General features: G+C 51.4%; 1 protein-coding gene across 1 annotated transcript; it reads left to right on the top strand.

The window, feature by feature from the left end:
- Positions 1-1,341: 1,341 nt before the first annotated feature.
- RPAP1 (RNA polymerase II associated protein 1) lies at positions 1,342-15,443 on the top strand. The gene is made up of 24 exons (XM_090270446.1): positions 1,342-1,550; positions 1,831-1,979; positions 2,308-2,397; positions 3,085-3,205; positions 3,717-3,938; positions 4,775-4,951; positions 6,074-6,189; positions 6,437-6,535; positions 7,430-7,531; positions 7,744-7,911; positions 8,152-8,334; positions 8,460-8,594; positions 8,867-9,037; positions 9,528-9,685; positions 10,118-10,276; positions 10,428-10,629; positions 11,020-11,129; positions 11,368-11,563; positions 11,773-11,925; positions 12,145-12,287; positions 12,982-13,738; positions 14,441-14,617; positions 14,756-14,815; positions 14,923-15,443. The coding sequence occupies exons 1-24, from the start codon at positions 1,370-1,372 to the stop codon at positions 15,070-15,072; spliced, it is 4,179 nt and encodes a 1,392-aa protein (XP_090126572.1). The 5' UTR covers positions 1,342-1,369; the 3' UTR covers positions 15,073-15,443.
- The last annotated feature ends 2,834 nt before the right edge of the window (positions 15,444-18,277 follow it).

Here is an 18,277-nt window from a genome sequence, read left to right as displayed (position 1 = left end):
GATAGTTCCCAACATGCCACAGGTTGGCCAAGGTTTTAGAGTTGACTCCAGCTAGGCCTTAAGAGCAAGACTTTGTGGGTAGAGTGGAAGGGAACAGAGGGTTTCCAATAAGGGGCACTGGCTAAAAAATGCAGAATGCTCAAGAAGGGGATCGCCTTGCGGGCAGTGAGGCTGCTTTCTTCTCTCTTCTCACTACCACCATTCCTGCAGCTTGGGTCATCAGCGCTGGTGAGGAGCCCTTTGCCTCTGTCGCGGGTGTTCTTTGTGGAGAAGGGTCTCTGCCTACTGTACCTCGGAGGTGTTCTATCCGTCCGCATGCAACTCACGCGCTGAGTACCCCGGAATCCGAGTACTTTCGCGTTCAAGTGGTCGGTAAAGCTAAGCGGGCAAATCCCAGAGCGGGCGGAGCCAGGCCCGGAGAGGCGGGGCCAGGCTGCGGGGCGGAAGTTCAAATCTGGAGGCGGCGGAAGGGAGGCCAGTGCGGGGCAAGATGGCGGCCCCCAGGCGGTGCTAGAGCTGGTAGTGACCGGTCTGGAGAGACGGGCTTCAGGGGATCTCGACGGAGGGCTCTATGTCAGAGCCTACCGCAGTGTGTTTGGACTGCACAGGAGCGGCCGAGACCACTTCGGTGCGGAGATCCCGGGCACGCACGGCCCTCCCTGCACCCGCCCGCTGCATAGGCTGAACTCGGTGATTTCTCTTTGCTAATGCGGGTGGTCCAAGAGAACGCGCGACCGCGGAGCCCTACGGGGACTTGTGGGGCCCCGCAGTGTACAAACCCTCTACTTCCTTGGTGAAATTTATTCTTAAGTATTTTATTCTTTTTAATGCTACTGTAAGTGGAATTGCTTTTTTTAATTTCATTTTCTGATCATTCTTTGCTAGTGTATAAAAATACAAGTGATTTTTATATACCGATCTTTTACAGCCCAATGTGTTTTACTAATTCAGTACTTTTAGGCCTGGCATGTTCTTTCCAGTTTGATGCAGAATCACCACTCTCTGGTATGAACCATTTATCTGCCTGGCTCCTAGTGACATTTTCCTTAGTTCCCCTACAGGAGTTGCTGAGACTTTTTATTATCCACAGGTTGTAAACAACCTAAGTTGGTAGTAAATATTGTTGCTAGGCTGATGACATAAGGGAGAGCTAAATAGGAAGGGAATGGCAGTAAGGCATGAATGAGGAGGAATTAATTGACAAGGAAAGTCTTTTTTGATGCACAAGAAAGAGAATCAGGGTTAAAAAAAAGGAAGAGAGAGAGAACCAGGGTTCAGTTAAAGAGGGCCCATCTTTATTGCTTTTAGGAGTGAATGAGAGGGAGTCCCCACACGGAAACTGCACTGAGGAAGCAGCTGGAGTGTCAAGATGCTGTCCCGACCAAAGCCAGGGGAGTCCGAGGTGGACCTGCTGCGATTCCAAAGTCAGTTTCTTGCAGCTGGTGCAGCCCCAGCAGTACAATTGGTGAAGAAAGGAAGTAGGAGAAGTGCCAGTGCTAACCTGGAACAGCCTATTCTGCAGGATCATCGGGATATGGTGATGCTGGACAGTGAGTGTCTGTGGGTGTGAGGCTGAGAAGGAAAGGGTGCAGCCTCAGGGTCTCCTTCCTCTTCCTGTTGTGGCTGCATTCTACCCATTATTACTTCATACACTGCATAGCCTTTGTTGCTGCAATCCCATTTTACACAGAAAGAAACTGGGGCTCACAGAGGTTAAAGATCTTGCTCAAGGTGACACAGCTTGAGCCAGGGCCCCCCAGCAGCTGACTTTCTTTCTTTGGCTTTCCCCTAGCCCTCAGATTCTTCCTGGGTTGTTTTTTTCTTTCTCAGATCTCCCAGATTTGCCCCCAGCTTTGGTTCCTGCTCCCCCCAAAAGAGCCAAGCCCAGCCCTGGCCATCCCCTGGCTCACCATGAGGACCCTGAAGAGAGGCTGAAGAGGCATGATCAGCACATCACTGCTGTCTTGACTAAGATTATTGTGCGTCTTAACCTGGCTGAGTGGGACAAGGCATTCTGGGACAATAACGACATTGGGTGGGGGTGGTGAGCCTTATGAATAAAGAGTGACTTAGAAAGGTGGGATCTTTTTCCCCTTAGTCAGTTTGGGGGCTGGTTTACCATCACTGTGCATCATCATTTCTTGGCCTTTTGGCTAAAATCAAGTGTAGAATCACTGTGCCCTAAAAAGCAAGGAGGGTTTTTCACTCCCTAGAGTGAGGTTCTAGTTACACAGAACTGGGGCTACTGGGATAGGCTCCAGCCTGGGGAAATCTATATTGTCACGCCTTTGTTCTTTGTTGCTGCAGGAACGAGATACAAGTTCAGTGGCTGTGAATTTGCCTGTGCCCAGTGGTGTTGCATTCCCCCCTGTATTCCATTGCTCGCAGGGGAGACAGGTATGCAGGAGTAACCTTAGATGGTTCTTTAGGATACAGTCCAGTGAGCCTCATAGTACATCACCCTCTGATCAATAATCTTTTTTTTTTTTTTTTTTTTTTTTTTTGAGAGGGAAAAGAAGGGAGAGAGAGAAACAGATCTTTTTGTTGTTCCACTTACTGATGCATTCATTGGTTGATTCTTGTATGTGCTTGTACTGGGGATCAAACCCACAACCTTGGTGTATCAGGATGACACTAACCAACTGAGCTACCTAACCAGGGCTAGATCATTACTCTTAATAATGATAAGTAATTTCGTTGTTAAAGTGGCACCATACTAAGCACTTCATATGCATTACTTCATTTAATCCTCGTAATAACCATTTAAGGTAGATAATATTATCCCTGCTTTTTTGGATGAGGAAACTGAGACACCCCCCACCCCCGCCTCAGAAAGATAAATAACTTGTCCAACACCACACATTTAATAGCTAGAAGAGCCAGAAATCCAATCCAAGTCTGTTAGACTTCAAGACCTCTGCTCCTATAATACCCTTTTTTTTTCCTTTCTGAGAACTAGGATTGTGACCCTTGGAAATTAAGCAACTCCCTTTTATCTCTGTCCCAGTGACCTTGGTATAAAGAGATTGAGAAAAGAATAGGTTAATCAATATCAGTCATCCTTGTTTTCTTTTTGCTCCATAGAGGAAGCCAGCAATATCTGGTAAGAGAAGCATCTTTGCCCAGGAAATTGCAGCAAGGAGAGTGCCTGAAGCCAGCGTACCACCTGTTAGAGGAGTTGTGTCTGCCCTGGACCCAGCAGAGGGTGAGCTGGGGTTGAGGAGGCATGAGCTTGGCTTTTTTGTGATGCGTGATCATAGAGTCATCTTTGGATATACGTGTTCCCTGCCTCAAATGTGAATTGCATTTGAGCCATCTAAAGAGGAAGCTGTCCCATATCCTCCTTTAGAGTATTCAGTATGGGTGGCTTGTTTCCATATCTGGGTCTTAGGTGCAGGAATAGGATACAAGTGTCTGGCAAAGAATATAAAATAAAGATAGAAACCAAGGTTCCTTTAATGATACAGATTACTAATGGAAGAGCTGGAGGCACGCCCTGGAGGCAGATAGCAGCCTGAACATCTAAGAGAAGAGTCAGGGAAACCTCATATAAGTTCAAGGGAGAGAATGAGGTGCGGGGGGCGGGGGAGGTCTCCACTTTGTACCTGGGAAAGCTCTGAGGCCTCCATCTGTCTCCAGGGCTAATGGGATTGGAAAAGAGGGCCAAAAAGCCCAGTTGGTATGAGGCAGTGAAACTGATCTTATACTTCTTCCAGGTTCCGTTACCTGTGAGTCACTCACACCTAAAGAGAAGGATCACCAGCTTCCATGGGGCAGCCACAACTTCCAAGGACCCCATCTGGTCACAGGAAAGGGGCTCAGGGGCCAGGAGGCTGAGCAGGAAGCCCAGACCATCCATGAAGAGAACATAGCAAGGCTGCAAGCCATGACTCCTGAGGAGATTCTACAGGAACAGCAGAGGTTGCTGGCTCAGCTTGGTATGGGTGCCTGGCTTTCCTGCTGAGACTGAGCTAAGAAGGGACAGCCTCTTACTGAAGAAAGCATCTGTGATTGCCAAGCATTGTGCTGAGTACTTTAATGCATTATATCATTCTGTCCTCAAGCTGTTCCTATGAGGTAGATGGTACTAACCTCATTTACTTAGAAAAAGAAAGAGAAAATACTGAGGCTCAAAATTTTTGAGGAATTCTCCCCTAGATCACACAGCTGGTAAGGAACATGGATAAGATGTAAACCTGGTCTGTGTGGTCTCACAGGCCCTGCTCTTAACCCCTCTGCTGTGTGTACTGTACTACCCTAGTGTAATAGGCTCTGTATTATAGCTGTTCTTTAGTATGGCTGCAGAATACTCCGCTGTATCATGCTCTGCTATACTATACCTCCCTCCTAGTTTCTGTGCACCAAGTCCATCTCGTTCCAAACTGTATATCTAGCACCTATATAGAGCGTAGCATATATTAGGGTTTTAGTGAATATTTGTGCATAAATAAATTAGCTAAAAGAGAAATTGTTCCCCTAAATGCCTTCTCTTTTACCCTAGTCAACACTTATTCGTTTTTTTCCACAACCACTTACTTTAGATCTATGACCTAGAGCCAAGCATAGGGATGGGCATAAACCTGGAGGCATGGCTCGGCAGGCAGGCCCCAGTGACAGGTAGGGGTTATTGAGGCCCTACAAGAGTGCAGGGGGCTCAGGCCAGGGCTGGAAAGTAGCTTGTCTTGGCATCCATAGGCAGGCAGTATTCAGGTTTCAGGTCTAGAGGAGGTTAGGGAGGATCTGCCTTCACCCACTCTCTCCTACGTCTCTCTAGATCCCAGCTTGGTTACTTTCTTGAGATCTCACAGCTGCACCCATGAGCAAGCAGAAGAAAAGGCCGCCAAGGAACAGAGGCCAGGAGAACCCCCTGTTGAGGTTACTGGAGAAGAGCCCATTATGCCAATTTCTGCCAGTCAGCCGAGGCAAGATGAGCCAGAGCCAGGAGCCCCAGGTCTGCAATAGGGGGGGACATCTTTTTATTTTGTTTAAGATTTTATTTTCATAGAGAGGAGAAGGGAGGGAGAGAAACATTAGTGTGTGAGGGAAGCATTGATAGGTTGCCTCTCGCATGCCCTCGACTGGGAACCTGGCCCAAAACCCAGGCATGTGCTCTGACTGGGAATTGAAAAGGAGATCTTTCAGTTCACAGGCCAGTGCTCAATCCAGGGTGAGGGGACATTTTTTGGGGAATAAAAGTAGAAGAAAGTATTCCTTCTGACAGATAAGAAAGGAGAATCTTCTCTGTCCTTGGACATCTAACATGAATCCTCATTCTTGAGTTGAAATCAGTCTTCATTTGCTGTGTGTGATGGCTGAATGGTCCCCTCCCCTGGCAGACCATCTTCTCCCTTCCTTTGCTATAGCTGCCCCAGCTGTCTCTCCATCCATGCTAGTTTCCTGCCTCTGCTCTCAGTGCTGGGGGGAAGACTGACGCAGGTCTTATACACATGCCGGACCTGAAGCAGAGAGACTATTGGTAGCACTCATTTCCCAGGAATTGATTATTTTATTAGTGATTAGCAAAAGAAGAAATTGAATTATGAGAGCCAGGACTCTCCTGCCCCTGGATGAGCTCCAGGCCAGCTGAGCAGGTTGGGTGGGGGTTGGGGTGAGAAAGGAAGAGGCTGTCGTGGAGGGGTGTTTTGTATCTTGCCTCCCTGAAGCAGTATAGCCGCTCCCTCTTCATTGTCCCTACTTCTCTACTCCTTTAGGAAGTTGGTACTAGGCAGTGGAGAACTATGTTTTCCCTGATATATGTCCTTTCTTCCTTCTCTGCTCCCTCTCTCTTCTCTTCTCTTACCTCCTCCTCTTCCTATTTCCCCTCCCAATAAATCCTTGGGATCAGGTAGGGGCTAGAGCCCAGGGACTGGGTGTGTTCTGCCGTATCTGAGACATGTGCCAAGTTCCCAGGAGTTTCAGCGTGTGGGCCGTGCCATTCAGCCATAGCTGAAGGCAGAGGTTGCCAGACCCTTGGGCAGAGGCAGATGTGGCAGCTACTAGGTGATGGCTGGCACACCAGTGGATCAGCTAGCAGAGCCCCTTAAGGAATACTACTCTGCTTCCATCTCCCCAGCTCTGGCACTGCCCATGGCCCCCAACAAGGAGTGGCTGCACATGGACACTGTTGAACTGGACAAGCTCCACTGGACCCAGGACCTGCCTCCACTCCGGCAGCAGCAGACACAGCAGGTGAGGAAAGCCAGCTGGCCTACAGGGGGCAGCTTTTGCCTCCAGAACTCGGGCTCTTTTCTTCCCCCTAGCTTGAGAAATATCTACTTTGTGCTCACCTCCTGGCATCATAGGCCAGAGGGGCCCATTTTTAATCAGGAGTAAAATCAAGACCTAAGTCCTAAGAGGCCTGGGATTAAAGGTGAAGAGTGGGTATGGGGAAGCTATTGCTGCCCCCAGCCCATAGTCCTCTTTCTCTTCCCATTAGAGGATGCAGGCCCGATTCAGTCTTCAGGGAGAGCTGCTGGCTCCCGATGTGGACTTGCCCACCCATCTGGGTCTGCACCACCATGGAGAGGAGGCAGAGGTGAGGCATGGGGCCCACGGAGGACTGGGCAGCTTTTAATAACCATGTAGAGAAGGACCTCTGGTCAGATGCCCTGGATGTCCTGTGTGCTCTATTCCAGTTCATGGTCTTGCTGTCCATTCAGGTTCCTAGCTTGAAATCTTTCTCCTCATTCCTTCACTTCCCAGTCAGTTCCCAGAACTTCCCCTTGATGCTTTCTAGATGAGAGCCTTGCTCCCTCTTGTCTGCTCAGTCACCATGTCTTCCACGCTTTGCCCTGCCCTGCCATGCCGTCCCATCCCTTATGGGGCTGCCACACTGGTTCCCTCTGGCCCAGCTCGAGCTATGCCTGCCTTGCCTTGCCTCAGAAAGTTTCCTGCCTCCCCTCTGCTCAAAGAATAAGGTCTTGGCTTCTTAGCCCCGCAAGACAGTCCTTTCAGAGTCTGTCCCTGGCTCCCTCACTCCTGCTGCGCCATTTTTCTGCCCTCTCCCCACATACCTCCTGTGCTTAAGGACCTCCAGGGCTCAGCTCCTAAAGCCTGCTCCAGGGAATGCCTTTACCCTGTGCCCTAGACGAGGCCATCGAAGAAGCCCTGCGCACCCACTAAGACCACATCACTTTCCAGTTCTCCCCCACCCCCACCCCATTCTCTGGTTGCAAATTAAACATTGATTACTATCTTCCTCCCAGTCTGCCTTATGTCATGGTTACTTGTATGCAAATCATATCTTTACCAGTTTGAGGATCCTTGGAGAGCCGCAGCAAGAGATTTCACTTACTCTTGTCTTCCCCTTGACTCCTAACTCAGTGCCTTGATTCCTAACTCAGTGCCTGGCATATAGGGGGTGCTGCGTGTTTGTTGGAGGGTGCTGCCCTGTATCTTGGATCATTCTCACTTCTTGTCCCTGCCCCAGAGAGCAGGGTACTCCCTACAGGAGCTGTTCCACCTGACGCGCAGCCAGGTGTCCCAGCAGAGAGCACTAGCACTTCATGTGTTAGCCCAGGTCATCAGTAGGGTAAGTGGACTGCTGCCTTGGTCCTGCCCAGCCCCTCACCTCATCTCGCAGCCTTAGACTTTTCCACCTGTGGCCCTTTCCACTGTGGCTCGCTAGTCCGTACACCAACTATCTGTGGGTCACACTGGGAATGGGACAAACCCAAGGTCATGGATAAGCAAATGAAGGGTGTAGGACAAAGACTGGCAAGGTTTTATCCTTCTGCCTCCCAGGCCCAGGCTGGTGAGTTTGGGGACCGGCTCATGGGCAGTGTCTTGCACCTCCTTTTGGATGCTGGTTTCCTTTTCCTGCTGCGCTTCTCCCTGGATGATAGAGTGGATGGGGTCATCGCAGCTGCTGTTCGAGCTCTTCGAGCTCTGTTGGTGGTTCCTGGAGATGAGGTACAACAGGGATACGAATGGGGCTCTGAAGTACCAGGGTCCCTACTCCTTCTGCTGGGCATGCCCTCATTGTGAAGGCTTTGTCAAGTAGAGCAGAGAACGGGATAGGAGCGTCACCCTCGTCTCCTAAAAACCTCAAAGCCCAGAGCCCTTCTCTTTGTGGGTCATTCCACTGACTACTCCTGGCTCCATTTCCTGGCTTTGCCTCTTCTTCCTACCCCATTTTCTTTCCTCTGGCAGGAGCTCCTCGACAGCACGTTCTCCTGGTACCATGGAGCTATGGTGTTCCCTCTGATGCCCACCAAGGAGGACAAGGAGGATGAGGATGAAGATGAAGAGCCTTCAGGAGAAAAGGCAAAAAAGAAGAGCCCTGAGGAGGGAAACCGGCCTCCATCTGACCTGGCCCAACATGATGTCATCAAGGTAAAGATGTTGGGACAGCTGCATCTGTCCCCTGACTTCGAGGGCATGCACATGTTAGGCAGGAGGGGTCATCAAGGCCTGGGCCCAGCTGCATTTGGCAGTGCGTTTCTCTCTCTAACTTCCAGGGGCTTCTGGCCACCAGCCTGCTGCCTCGGCTGCGCTATGTGCTAGAGGTGACCTGCCCAGGACCTTCTGTGGTCCTTGACATCCTGGCTGTGCTCATCCGCCTGGCCCGGCATTCCCTGGAGTCAGCCACAAGGGTGAGAAAGAGGAGACAAGGAATTGGCAAATAGCCTAGCTGGGCCTGATCTTTTGTGTGTGTGTGTGTGTGTGTGTGTGTGTGTGTGTGTGTGTGTGTGTTCTATTACAGTTGTCCCATTTTTCCCCATTGCTCTCCCCTGCCACACCCACTCCCCCGACCCCACCCCCGTCTCACAGTCAATCCCCACCCTGTTGTCTATGTCCATGGGTCATTTGGGGCCTGATCTTGACCCTCAGCCTCATGACCTCCCTTTCCTCCTGTCCCCTACAGGTCTTGGAGTGCCCTCGGCTGATAGAAACTGTAGTTCGAGAGTTCCTGCCCACCAGTTGGTCCCCCATAGGGCTGGGGCCTACCGCCAGTCTGCACAAAGTACCCTGTGCTGCTGCTATGAAACTACTTCGTGTCCTGGCCTCAGCTGGTAGAAATATTGCTGCCCGGCTGGTGAGGAGGACACAGGGCGGGGGTGGGGCTGAGGGTCCTCGGGAAAGTGCTGGGCTGGAGGCTAAGCATGGCCCTTGGATTCTGGGTGGCCTACTCATGCCATCTTCCTCGTCATCTCTGATTCAATTGTTTAGAAATAGAACAGAAACCACCAGTCAGGAACCTAGTCACCTGGAGCCTGTTGTACCCTACAGGCCTACTCTGCTCTCATTATGGGAAGGGTGGGCTCCCAAACCAGAAGAGCCACATACAGATGGGCACACATCAGCCATAGCCAAGCAGCCTATGAAAAGCTGCCCAGCAACTGCTTGCTAAAAAGAAGGAGAGGAGGGTGGAGGGTGGAAGAGAGATGGGGTAGTTGCACCCTGGCCCAGAACTATGACCCTGTGGCACCAGAGGAACGTGGAGCAGGGCTAAGTTGAGCCAGTCTCCATAGTGAAAGAACCTGAGGCCATTGGGACCCTGATCCCCAGACTCTGTCCACCCTCAGTTGAGTAGCTTTGATCTCCGGAGCTGCCTGCGCCGCTTTGTAGCTGAGGCTCCCCAGGAACTGACCTTGCCCCCAGAGGAAGCTGAGATGCTGAATACTGAGGCCTTTCGTCTGTGGGCTGTAGCAGCCTCCTATGGCCAGGGCGGTGACCTTTACAGGTGAGGAAAAACAAGGGATAGGCTCCTTGGGAGTTCTGCACTCTTCCCTAAACTGATGACTCAGCCTTGCTCAAGGTTTCAGGCTTGGAGGGAGGCTGAAAATGAGGAAGAGGGAATTCTGGGAATAATGACCAGCCAGGGGAGAGTAGAACAAATTCTGTCTGTTGTGTACAGAATATTGTTTACATTCTGTGTATAACAGCATTGTCATAAATCAGATTTAAATTCCCTTTTGAGGGGAAGCCTTGAATGGCTGCCCTCTTCAGCCCCCAGCCTTCCTTCCCTCTTGAAGCTGACCAGGAGTACCCAGCCCTGGGACCTCTCCCTTCTGACCCTCCTTAACTGTACTGCAGAGCCCCGGGGCAGGCCTTGCCTTGCATCTTCCATCTCCATCTCTCTTCTACACTGAAAGGCAGCCATTGTTCTCCCCAGGGAGCTATACCCAGTGCTGATTCAGGCCCTGCAGGTCATTCCAAAGGAACTCAGTACCCAGCCCCCTCAGCCCCTGTCCATGCAGCGGATAGCCTCATTGCTCACTGTCCTCACGCAGCTGACCCTGGCAGCCAGCAGCACGACCCCCAAACCCAGCAGGTAGGTCATAGCCCTGAGATGCCAGCAGGGACCTCCTACTAGGAGCTCTGGGAGAGGCAGGAGAGCTCCTCCCTGGGAGAGGGTGGCTAGAGCTTAGAGGGGAGTTGAGGCAGCCAGATCCTCACTGTGGCCCCGTTTGGCATTCCTGTAGTGACTCCGCTGAGGCCAGTCTGTTGGCCACACCTTCCCCAATCACTTGGACACAGGTGTCTGGGCTCCAGACTCTTGTGGAGCCATGTCTAAGACAGACCTTAAAGTTGCTGCCCAGGCCGGAGATGTGGAGTGCTCTGGGCCCAGTGCCCACTGCCTGCTTGCTCTTTCTAGATGCCTACTATCAGGCCTGGAGCCGTCAGGTGAGTGTGGCCCTCTTGCCTTCCAATGGACCCTGGGTGCTCTGCTTTCATCTGAACACTCCATCCTCTTCCTCTCTCTCTGTTGTCACCTCTCCTCTCCTTCCCCACCTTTTCCTACTCTCCGCCTTTTGTCCTCTTTCCGCCTCCATATCCAGTGGAGCTTCCAAAGAGCCAGAGAACCCCAAGCAGCAGCTCAGCCTCCGTGGACCCCTAGACAGCAAGTGCCAGAGTAACCTCAGGTCTTCTCCCTCTCCTCAAGGGTCAGAGGGCAGAAGCCTCCAAATCCTGACTCTTTGGAGCTCTTGGAATTACGGACTTGGCCTGGGTACACAGGGTTTAAGAGAATGGGAGTCACAGGCTCTCAGCTCAGTGACCCCCTTGGTCTTTCAGCCAGACTTGTGCCCAGGGGATTGGCTTCAGGACATGGAGCGCCTGTCGGAGGAGCTGCTGCTGCCCCTGCTGAGCCAGCCCACTCTGGGCAGCCTATGGGATTCCCTTGGGTACGTGCTGTGTGTGTGGGTGAGGCAGAGGCAGTTTTTCGCCTGTGGGCTTCTGGCATCCAGCTCCCTGGTCCATTCCAGGTGGAAGCCCTCAGCCTGAGGAAAATCTGACTCCCTAGCGGGTGTCAGGTGGGGGCTCTGAGGAAGGCGGGCACTGTCTGCACAGTCAGGCTCCTGCCTCTTCCAGCCTGGCACACATCAGGCTAGAGCCCCCTCAGCTTCTCCGTTCTGCCTCCAGGCGCTGCTCTCCTCTCTGCAACCCGCAGTCCTGTGCTCCGGCCCCCGAAGCCCTCCCCAGCCTCGTGTCACTGGGCTGCACAGGAGGTTGCCCACCTCTCAGTCTCGCTGGCTCAGCCTCACCTTTCCCGGTCCTTACTTCCCTCCTCTGTCTTTTCAACACCCTGGCCCGGATCCACAAGGGGCTATGTAGCCAGGTGAGCCTTAGGCCCTCGGTTAGGTTCCAGGCAGGGAGCCAAGATGGCTGGAGTCAGAAAGAAAGGAGGGAGGGTGACCCTTGGAAAGAGGAGGCCTCTTCTGCCAGCACCCATTTTTCTGAGTTTGGCTGGGGAGAGAGCAGCCACCTAGGTACCCCAGAAAGGATCAAAGTCACCTTCTAGATCTGAACAAGCTTGCATTTCCTCAGCTGGCTGCTGTATTGGCTGCGCCAGGGCTCCAGAACTACTTCCTCCAGTGTGTGGCTCCTATGGCTGCCCCGCTCCTCACACCCTTCTCTGTGTGGGCCCTGCGCCACGAGTACCACCTGCAGTATCTGGCACTTGCGCTGGCTCAGAGAGCGGTGGGTACCTCCCAACCTCCCATACCTCGATCCACTCCGCCCTCCCCACATTATCCTCATCCTGTTTCTCTGGAACCTGTGCTGCTTCTGGCAGACAACACCATACCTGCTTTCTTCCAGACATGCCCTTCAGCACATACCTTCTTTGCTTATGTCCTCGTCCTCACTTCTCTTTGCCAGTCCCCCTCTCAACCCTGGGCCCCCACCTTCTGTCCACAGACAACACTCCAGCCAGTGCCAGCCACCAGCGCTGCCCTCCATCATGGCGTGGCCTTGGCCTTGCTGAGCCGGCTGCTGCCCGGAAGCGAATACCTAGCCCATGAGTTACTGCTGAGCTGTGTATTCCGGCTGGAGTTTCTCCCGTACGTCCAGGTTTGGTGGCCTCACCTCAGCCCTTTGAGAGGGCACTGTGGTTGTTGACAGAGCAACCCTAAATTTGGAGACTTGGGCTTAATTCTCTTTCTTCCATGGATTGCGCTTAACCTGCCTGAGCTTCCATTTCCTCATTAGTAAAATGAGGTCGAGGATATCCACACTAGAGAATTATTATGAGACTTTATTGTGACTGTATAGTATATAAACTAGCTATACACATGTAATAGCCAACAGTTACTGAGTGCTTACTCTGTATCTGGTATTCCCTTAAGTTTTTGACTGTATTTTAAGTATTTTACCTGTACCATGAGATAGATATTACTGGTTTTAAATTTTTATTTATCAACTACAGTTGACATTCAATATTATATTAGTTTCAGGTGTACAACATACCGATTAGATATTACATACCTTACAAAGTGGTCAGCCTTATAAGTAGATTAGCATTACTGATATAGCCATTTTATTGTGAGGAAACTGAGGCACAGAAAAGTTCTGTAAACTTGCACCTAGGCAGCTGGCTCTAGTGTCCATCCTCTTTAACTGCCACACACAGTACATGGAAGGTTATTAGGGGAACTGGGAAGACTTAGGAACCTCTGGGAAGCCCTGGAAGGCTGGCATGGCCTTCTGGGTGCAGTGGTTCCAGCCCTTATTTTTGTCTTTTGGGTTCTGTTACAGGGAGAGAGCATCAGGGGGTCCAGAAGCAGCTGACTTCTCTGACCTGCTATCCTTAGGGAGCAGCAGAGGCCCTGGGTGTGGGCGAGGAGCTCTGCTGGCTCAGGCCTGCCAGGACCTCCCCAGCATTCGCAGCTGCTACCTGACCCACTGCTCACTGGCCCAACCCAGCCTGAAAGCTTCTCAGGCCTCGTACCGAGGGGAGCAACAGCGAATCCCAGCTCTGCTGCTCCCCTTGCCCAAGGAGCCTCTGCTGCCCACCGACTGGCCTTTCCTGCCATTGGTTCACCTCTATCACCAGGCCTCAGACACTCCCTCAGGGCCCCCTCCTGCTGACACTGTGGGCACAGCCATGCGGGCCCTGCAGTGGGTGCTAGTCCTGGAGAGCTGGCGCCCCCAGGCTCTCTGGGCTGTGCCCCCTGCTGCCCGCCTGGCACGGCTCATGTGTATGTTCCTGGTGGACAGTGAACTGTTCCGAGAGACCCCAATACGACATCTGGTGGCAGCCCTCCTGGCCCAGCTCTGCCAGCCTGAGGTCCTGCCAAAACTCAACCTGGATTGCCCACTTCCTGGCTTGACATCTTTCCCTGACCTCTATGCCAACTTCCTGGAGCATTTTGAGGCTGTCTCTTTTGGGGACCACCTCTTTGGGGCTCTGGTACTCCTTCCCCTGCAGCGTCGGTTCAGTGTCACCTTGCGCCTCGCCCTCTTTGGGGAGCACGTGGGAGCTTTGCGAGCTCTGGGCCTGCCTCTGACCCAGGTACTTTCTCAACCCAGCAGAGCCTACCATGGACGTCCTATACTGAGCCTGGGGGCAGTCATGAGCAGTGGGGAGCTTTGGTGGGCCTCCAGTTCTTTATCTTAGCCCTCGGAGGCTTCAAGGAGATTAAAAAGAATCCACGAAAAGGTTATCTGGCATATAGATGTTTAAGGTACAGCTTCTTGTTCATAAGATACTGTGATCTGGGTAAGAGATGTACTAAAATCCCAACGTAGTTCTAAATTATTTAGATTTTAGGTGTTAGGATTCAGAGAAGGGAAAGTTGGCAGAAGTGGGAGTTGGCCTGGCATTGACCAGGAGTGTACCTAATGGAACAGCATAAGCAAAAGCTCAGAGGCAGAATGGAACGTGACAGGGCTTGCCAAGGGGGAGGAGTCTAGAACACATTTCAGTTTGGGAACTTCTTGGAAACAAGGCTAATAAAGTCTTAGACGGCCTTAAATAACAGGCTAAGGAGTTAAATTTATAAGCTATAAAGAGCTATTTTTTTTAAGATTTGGTTTTTAAATCTGGTAAACTTAGAAATATTTTAATTATGTATATAAAATATAAATGTATATTTTATATTAAAACGCTAAATTTTTTTTGAGAATTAAAAAGAACATTGTTACAGCCATCTGTAGTCGCACTGCCCGGTGGTAACCATTTGATCCTCAGCATGTTCCATCTCCCCTGCCTCAGCTGCCTGTGTCCCTGGAACACTACACAGAGCCTCCTGAAGACAACCTGGCCCTCCTTCAGCTCTACTTCCAGGCCCTGGTTACTAGTGCGCTCCGTCCGCACTGGTGTCCAGTGCTCTATGCTGTGACTGTGGCTCATATCAACAGCTTCATCTTCTCTCAGGACCCAAAGAGCTCAGTAAGTTACATCCCCATCTCCAGAGGGAGGAAGGGAGCCTGCAACTGTGCTGCTTTGGGGCCAGCTAGAGAGGAGGTGAGGGCCAGCGATGGGTACCAGCCCTTGGCCCAGTGCCAACTCTTCCTGTTCTGTCTCTAGGATGAGGTAAAGGCTGCCCGCAGGAGCATGCTGCGGAATACTTGGCTACTGACAGATGAGGTAGGGTTGGGCACAACCTGGAGGATGGGAGAATAGTGGGACTTGGGGGACAGAGATCTCAACAGGATCTTACTGCCCATTTTGTAAAGTTTCTTCCCTCTTTGCAGGGTCTCCAGCAGCACCTCCTCCACTATAAGCTTCCCAATTCTACCCTTCCAGAGGGCTTTGAGCTGTATCGCCAGTTGCCCTCTCTGCGTCAGCAGTACCTCCAGAGACTGACGTCAGGGATGCCCCCAAATGGAGTATCGGAGACTTAGTATAGCTGCTATGGATGAAGAGATGGATGCATTCTCCTGGAGTTCACCAACAGATGCCTGGCCGGACAGAAGGGCTTTGTGTCCTAAGGGAGGGCAGGAGACAGAGGAGCAGAAGGCTTGCCTTCTTTGGAAGCAGGCTGTTTGAGTTTTTTGGAGCAGGATCAGCCCTGCTATTATATCCTGATACCTGGAGCTCTGGATCTGGGACTTCTGAGGGTCAGTGCTGGGAGTGAAGGATGACTTAGCCATTTACCCCCTGTTGGGGACAAGACTAACTAAGTACACCTCTCCCTCTCCTCCTGCTGACCTGGGCTAAGGTACATGATCTCTATAGCTATGTGCTGAAATAAACAAAATTTTTCTCCTGGGAATCTGATTTGGACTGATTTCAAGTGTGTTAGTTCAGAACTGATATCAAGGGTCAGGTTATTGCAGGGGAGCAGCATGAGAGACATGGGAGGAATCATGAGTGGAAGGTGAAAACAGAGTCCATGAGTGGAGACAACAAAATGAGGATCCCAGTTCTGGAGCAGAGCCAGGCCACAGCAATATTCTTCAGGTTGTGGGCACTTCTGGAAGGACTCTCTCTGCAGTCCCCTTGAAGAACAGGTATCCTTAATGAAGTAGGTGAGCATCTTTTCTTCTTATGGTCCCCTGTTTCTATCAACTGCTGTCGTGAGACATGTAGAGGCAAAAATCAGACTGTTGCAGTAGCTATTTATCTGTTTGGGCTGCTATAACAATACCATAGACTGGGTGGCTTATCATAGACAGATATTTATTTCTCACAGTTCTGGAGGCTGTAAAGTCCAAAATCAAGGTGCTGGCAGATTTGATCTCTGGTGAGGGCCTCCTTCCTGGTTCATAGACAGCTCTCACATGGCGGAAGGGACAAAGGAGCTTTCTGGGGTCTGTATAAGGGCACTAGTCCCATTCCAACTACAAGGGTGGAGTCCTCATGATGAATCACTTTCCAATGGCCCCATCTCCAAATACCCCTCACATTGGGGGTTGGGTTTCAACAAGAATTTGGGAGGCAGAGGACACAACCATTTAGTCTTTAGCACTGCCCTGCAACCCAGGTATGTGTCCTGACCTGGAATTGAACCTGCGATTTTTTGGTTCACAGGCCAGCACTCTGTCTGCTGAACCACACTAGCCAGGGGCTGAACACAGTATTATATAATACATTCTATTAAGCAACTACTATATCTGCGAACAGCAATAGTTCTCAAACGTATGTGACAGCAATCATATGGAGAATGCGTTAAAACAGGTTGCTGGGCCCTACACCAGTTTCTGGTTCAGTAGGTCTAGAATGAAATCCAAGAATTTGCATTTCTAACAAGTTCCCAGGTGATGCTGACACTGCTGTTCCAGCTCAATCACACTTTGAGAATCATTGGCTTATAGAGACCTTGCAAAGTAAATTCTATGACTTCGTAGTGGAATATCTACAGAGTTAAATAGGGCGTGGGTACCAGGGTTTTTACAAAACCACTGTTGTATCTACATCTAGCATTACACACAGACTTTACCAAGCACCTGACTACTATAGCTTTTTTTTTTAATCCTCACTGGAGGACATACTTAATTTTAGAGAGGGGAAGGGAGAGAGAGCAAGAGAACGAGAAACATCAATCAATTGCCTGTCGTAAGCACCCTGGACCTGGGACCAAACCCGCAACCTAGGCATGTGCCCTGATGGGGAATAGAACCAGGAGCTTTTGGTTTACAGGATGACACTCCAACTGAGCCACACCAGCCAGGACTACAATAGCTGCTTTTTTCCAACGTTTTATATTAAACACAAGCCTAATCCTTTAAAATTAGTACTTTGTGCAAAAGAGTGAGGAAGACACAAAACTATCTAAAGGCTTTGGCCCTCACAGTTGTAGGATACCTTGTGATTGACAGAGCAATTTCTCTTCCTGTGATTTTTATAGTCAGTGGGGAAACCATCTTAGAATGGTTGTGACTTCGCACCATCACCCGTTCACCAGCGATACTAGTACAGTACTGACGTCAGGATTCAGGCTTTCACATCATCACACTAAAGCTGTGCACAAAGTTAACACAGGCAATGGAATTGTATGAGGTGAACCTGGAGATCCATGTTTCTGAGGGTATTGGGAGGTGCAACCTCACAGTCACAAAGTCACTGAAAGACGCAAGTAAGGAAAAGTGATGTTGCCTTTCTTGGGGCAGTTTAAAGAGAACTTCCCATGTATCATCAAAGTGGCCACTACTAATGGAGTGTACACACACCCTGCTGCTTCTGACATGAGAGATCTAGGAGGCCCCTGTGGGGTGTCTTGAGTGGAGCTCTCTGCTTTTTCATGATCCTGCTTCCAAAGGCTGGAAACACTTTCTCCCCTACCTGGTACCCACCCCGTTCCCTGGAGCAGCCCACATCAGACCCAATGTCAGGAGACTGAGAGTCCTTGTGTGCCGGCTTTCCAAGGCTCTTGCAGGAAGCTTAGGGACCTCTCTGCCCACAAGACCCGCCCTTCCCTCTTTGGGAATCCTAGAACCTGAGGCGGGAGCGGCCAGGCTGGTTCTAAGACCCCGCGGTGCCGAGTGAGCGAGCGGCTGGGCACTCTGCTGCAGTTCGGCCCTTAGTAGTTGGGTCTCAGCTGGCAAACCTAGAGGCTGGTGGGCAGGCGAAACAGGTGATCACGGGCCGCTGCTGCCCACTGCTGCCCTGGCTCGGAACTGCAGGTAAGTGCTTTCTGGTAGGGAACTGTCCAGCCAGAGGCACTTTCCTAGGTTTGGGGACAGCGGTCGCAATGCCTGAATCAAAGGCCTCCAACCCTTACAGCCAGCTCTTTGGATGGGTGCTTAGGAAATACAGGCCTGGAAGCGCGGTGGGTTCCTGAATTCTAAGATCCTGATCACGCAGCTAGGGAAGGAGAGACAGGTGCTGTGGTCTCAGCACCGAGGGGGGGGGGGCGGGGGGAGGAGCGGGGGGGGGGGCGGAGGCTAAGTCGAGGAAAGGATGTGGAATCAAACCCACGCGGACTCCCACGTCATTCACTGGGAGGGACTGTCCAGGAGAAGCTTGCTGGGGGTATCAGCGGGCACCCCGCTGGGCTGCGGCACCAAAGAGGGGCTGGAGCGTGCTCCCAGGTGCCAGTGTGCGCCTGGCGGGTTGGGGCGGGGCTCCGGGTGGGGTCGCGAGAGGCAAGGCCGGCAGTTGAGAAGT

Source organism: Furipterus horrens, unplaced genomic scaffold (assembly GCF_987537825.1).
Source record: "Furipterus horrens unplaced genomic scaffold, mFurHor1.1.pri manual_scaffold_3, whole genome shotgun sequence".
Taxonomy (NCBI): Eukaryota; Metazoa; Chordata; class Mammalia; order Chiroptera; family Furipteridae; genus Furipterus; species Furipterus horrens.
Note: the sequence above shows the minus strand (reverse complement) of the source record. Positions and strands in the feature narration are given on the sequence as shown.

Coding starts and splice junctions, on each gene's coding strand:
- RPAP1 (XM_090270446.1), top strand. CDS start 1,370: ATGCTGTCCCGACCAAAGCCAGGGGAGTCCGAGGTGGACCTGCTGCGA. Junction 8,335..8,459: donor CCCAACATGATGTCATCAAG/GTAAAGATGTTG, acceptor TCTAACTTCCAG/GGGCTTCTGGCCACCAGCCT. Junction 13,739..14,440: donor TGGGCCTGCCTCTGACCCAG/GTACTTTCTCAA, acceptor CCCCTGCCTCAG/CTGCCTGTGTCCCTGGAACA.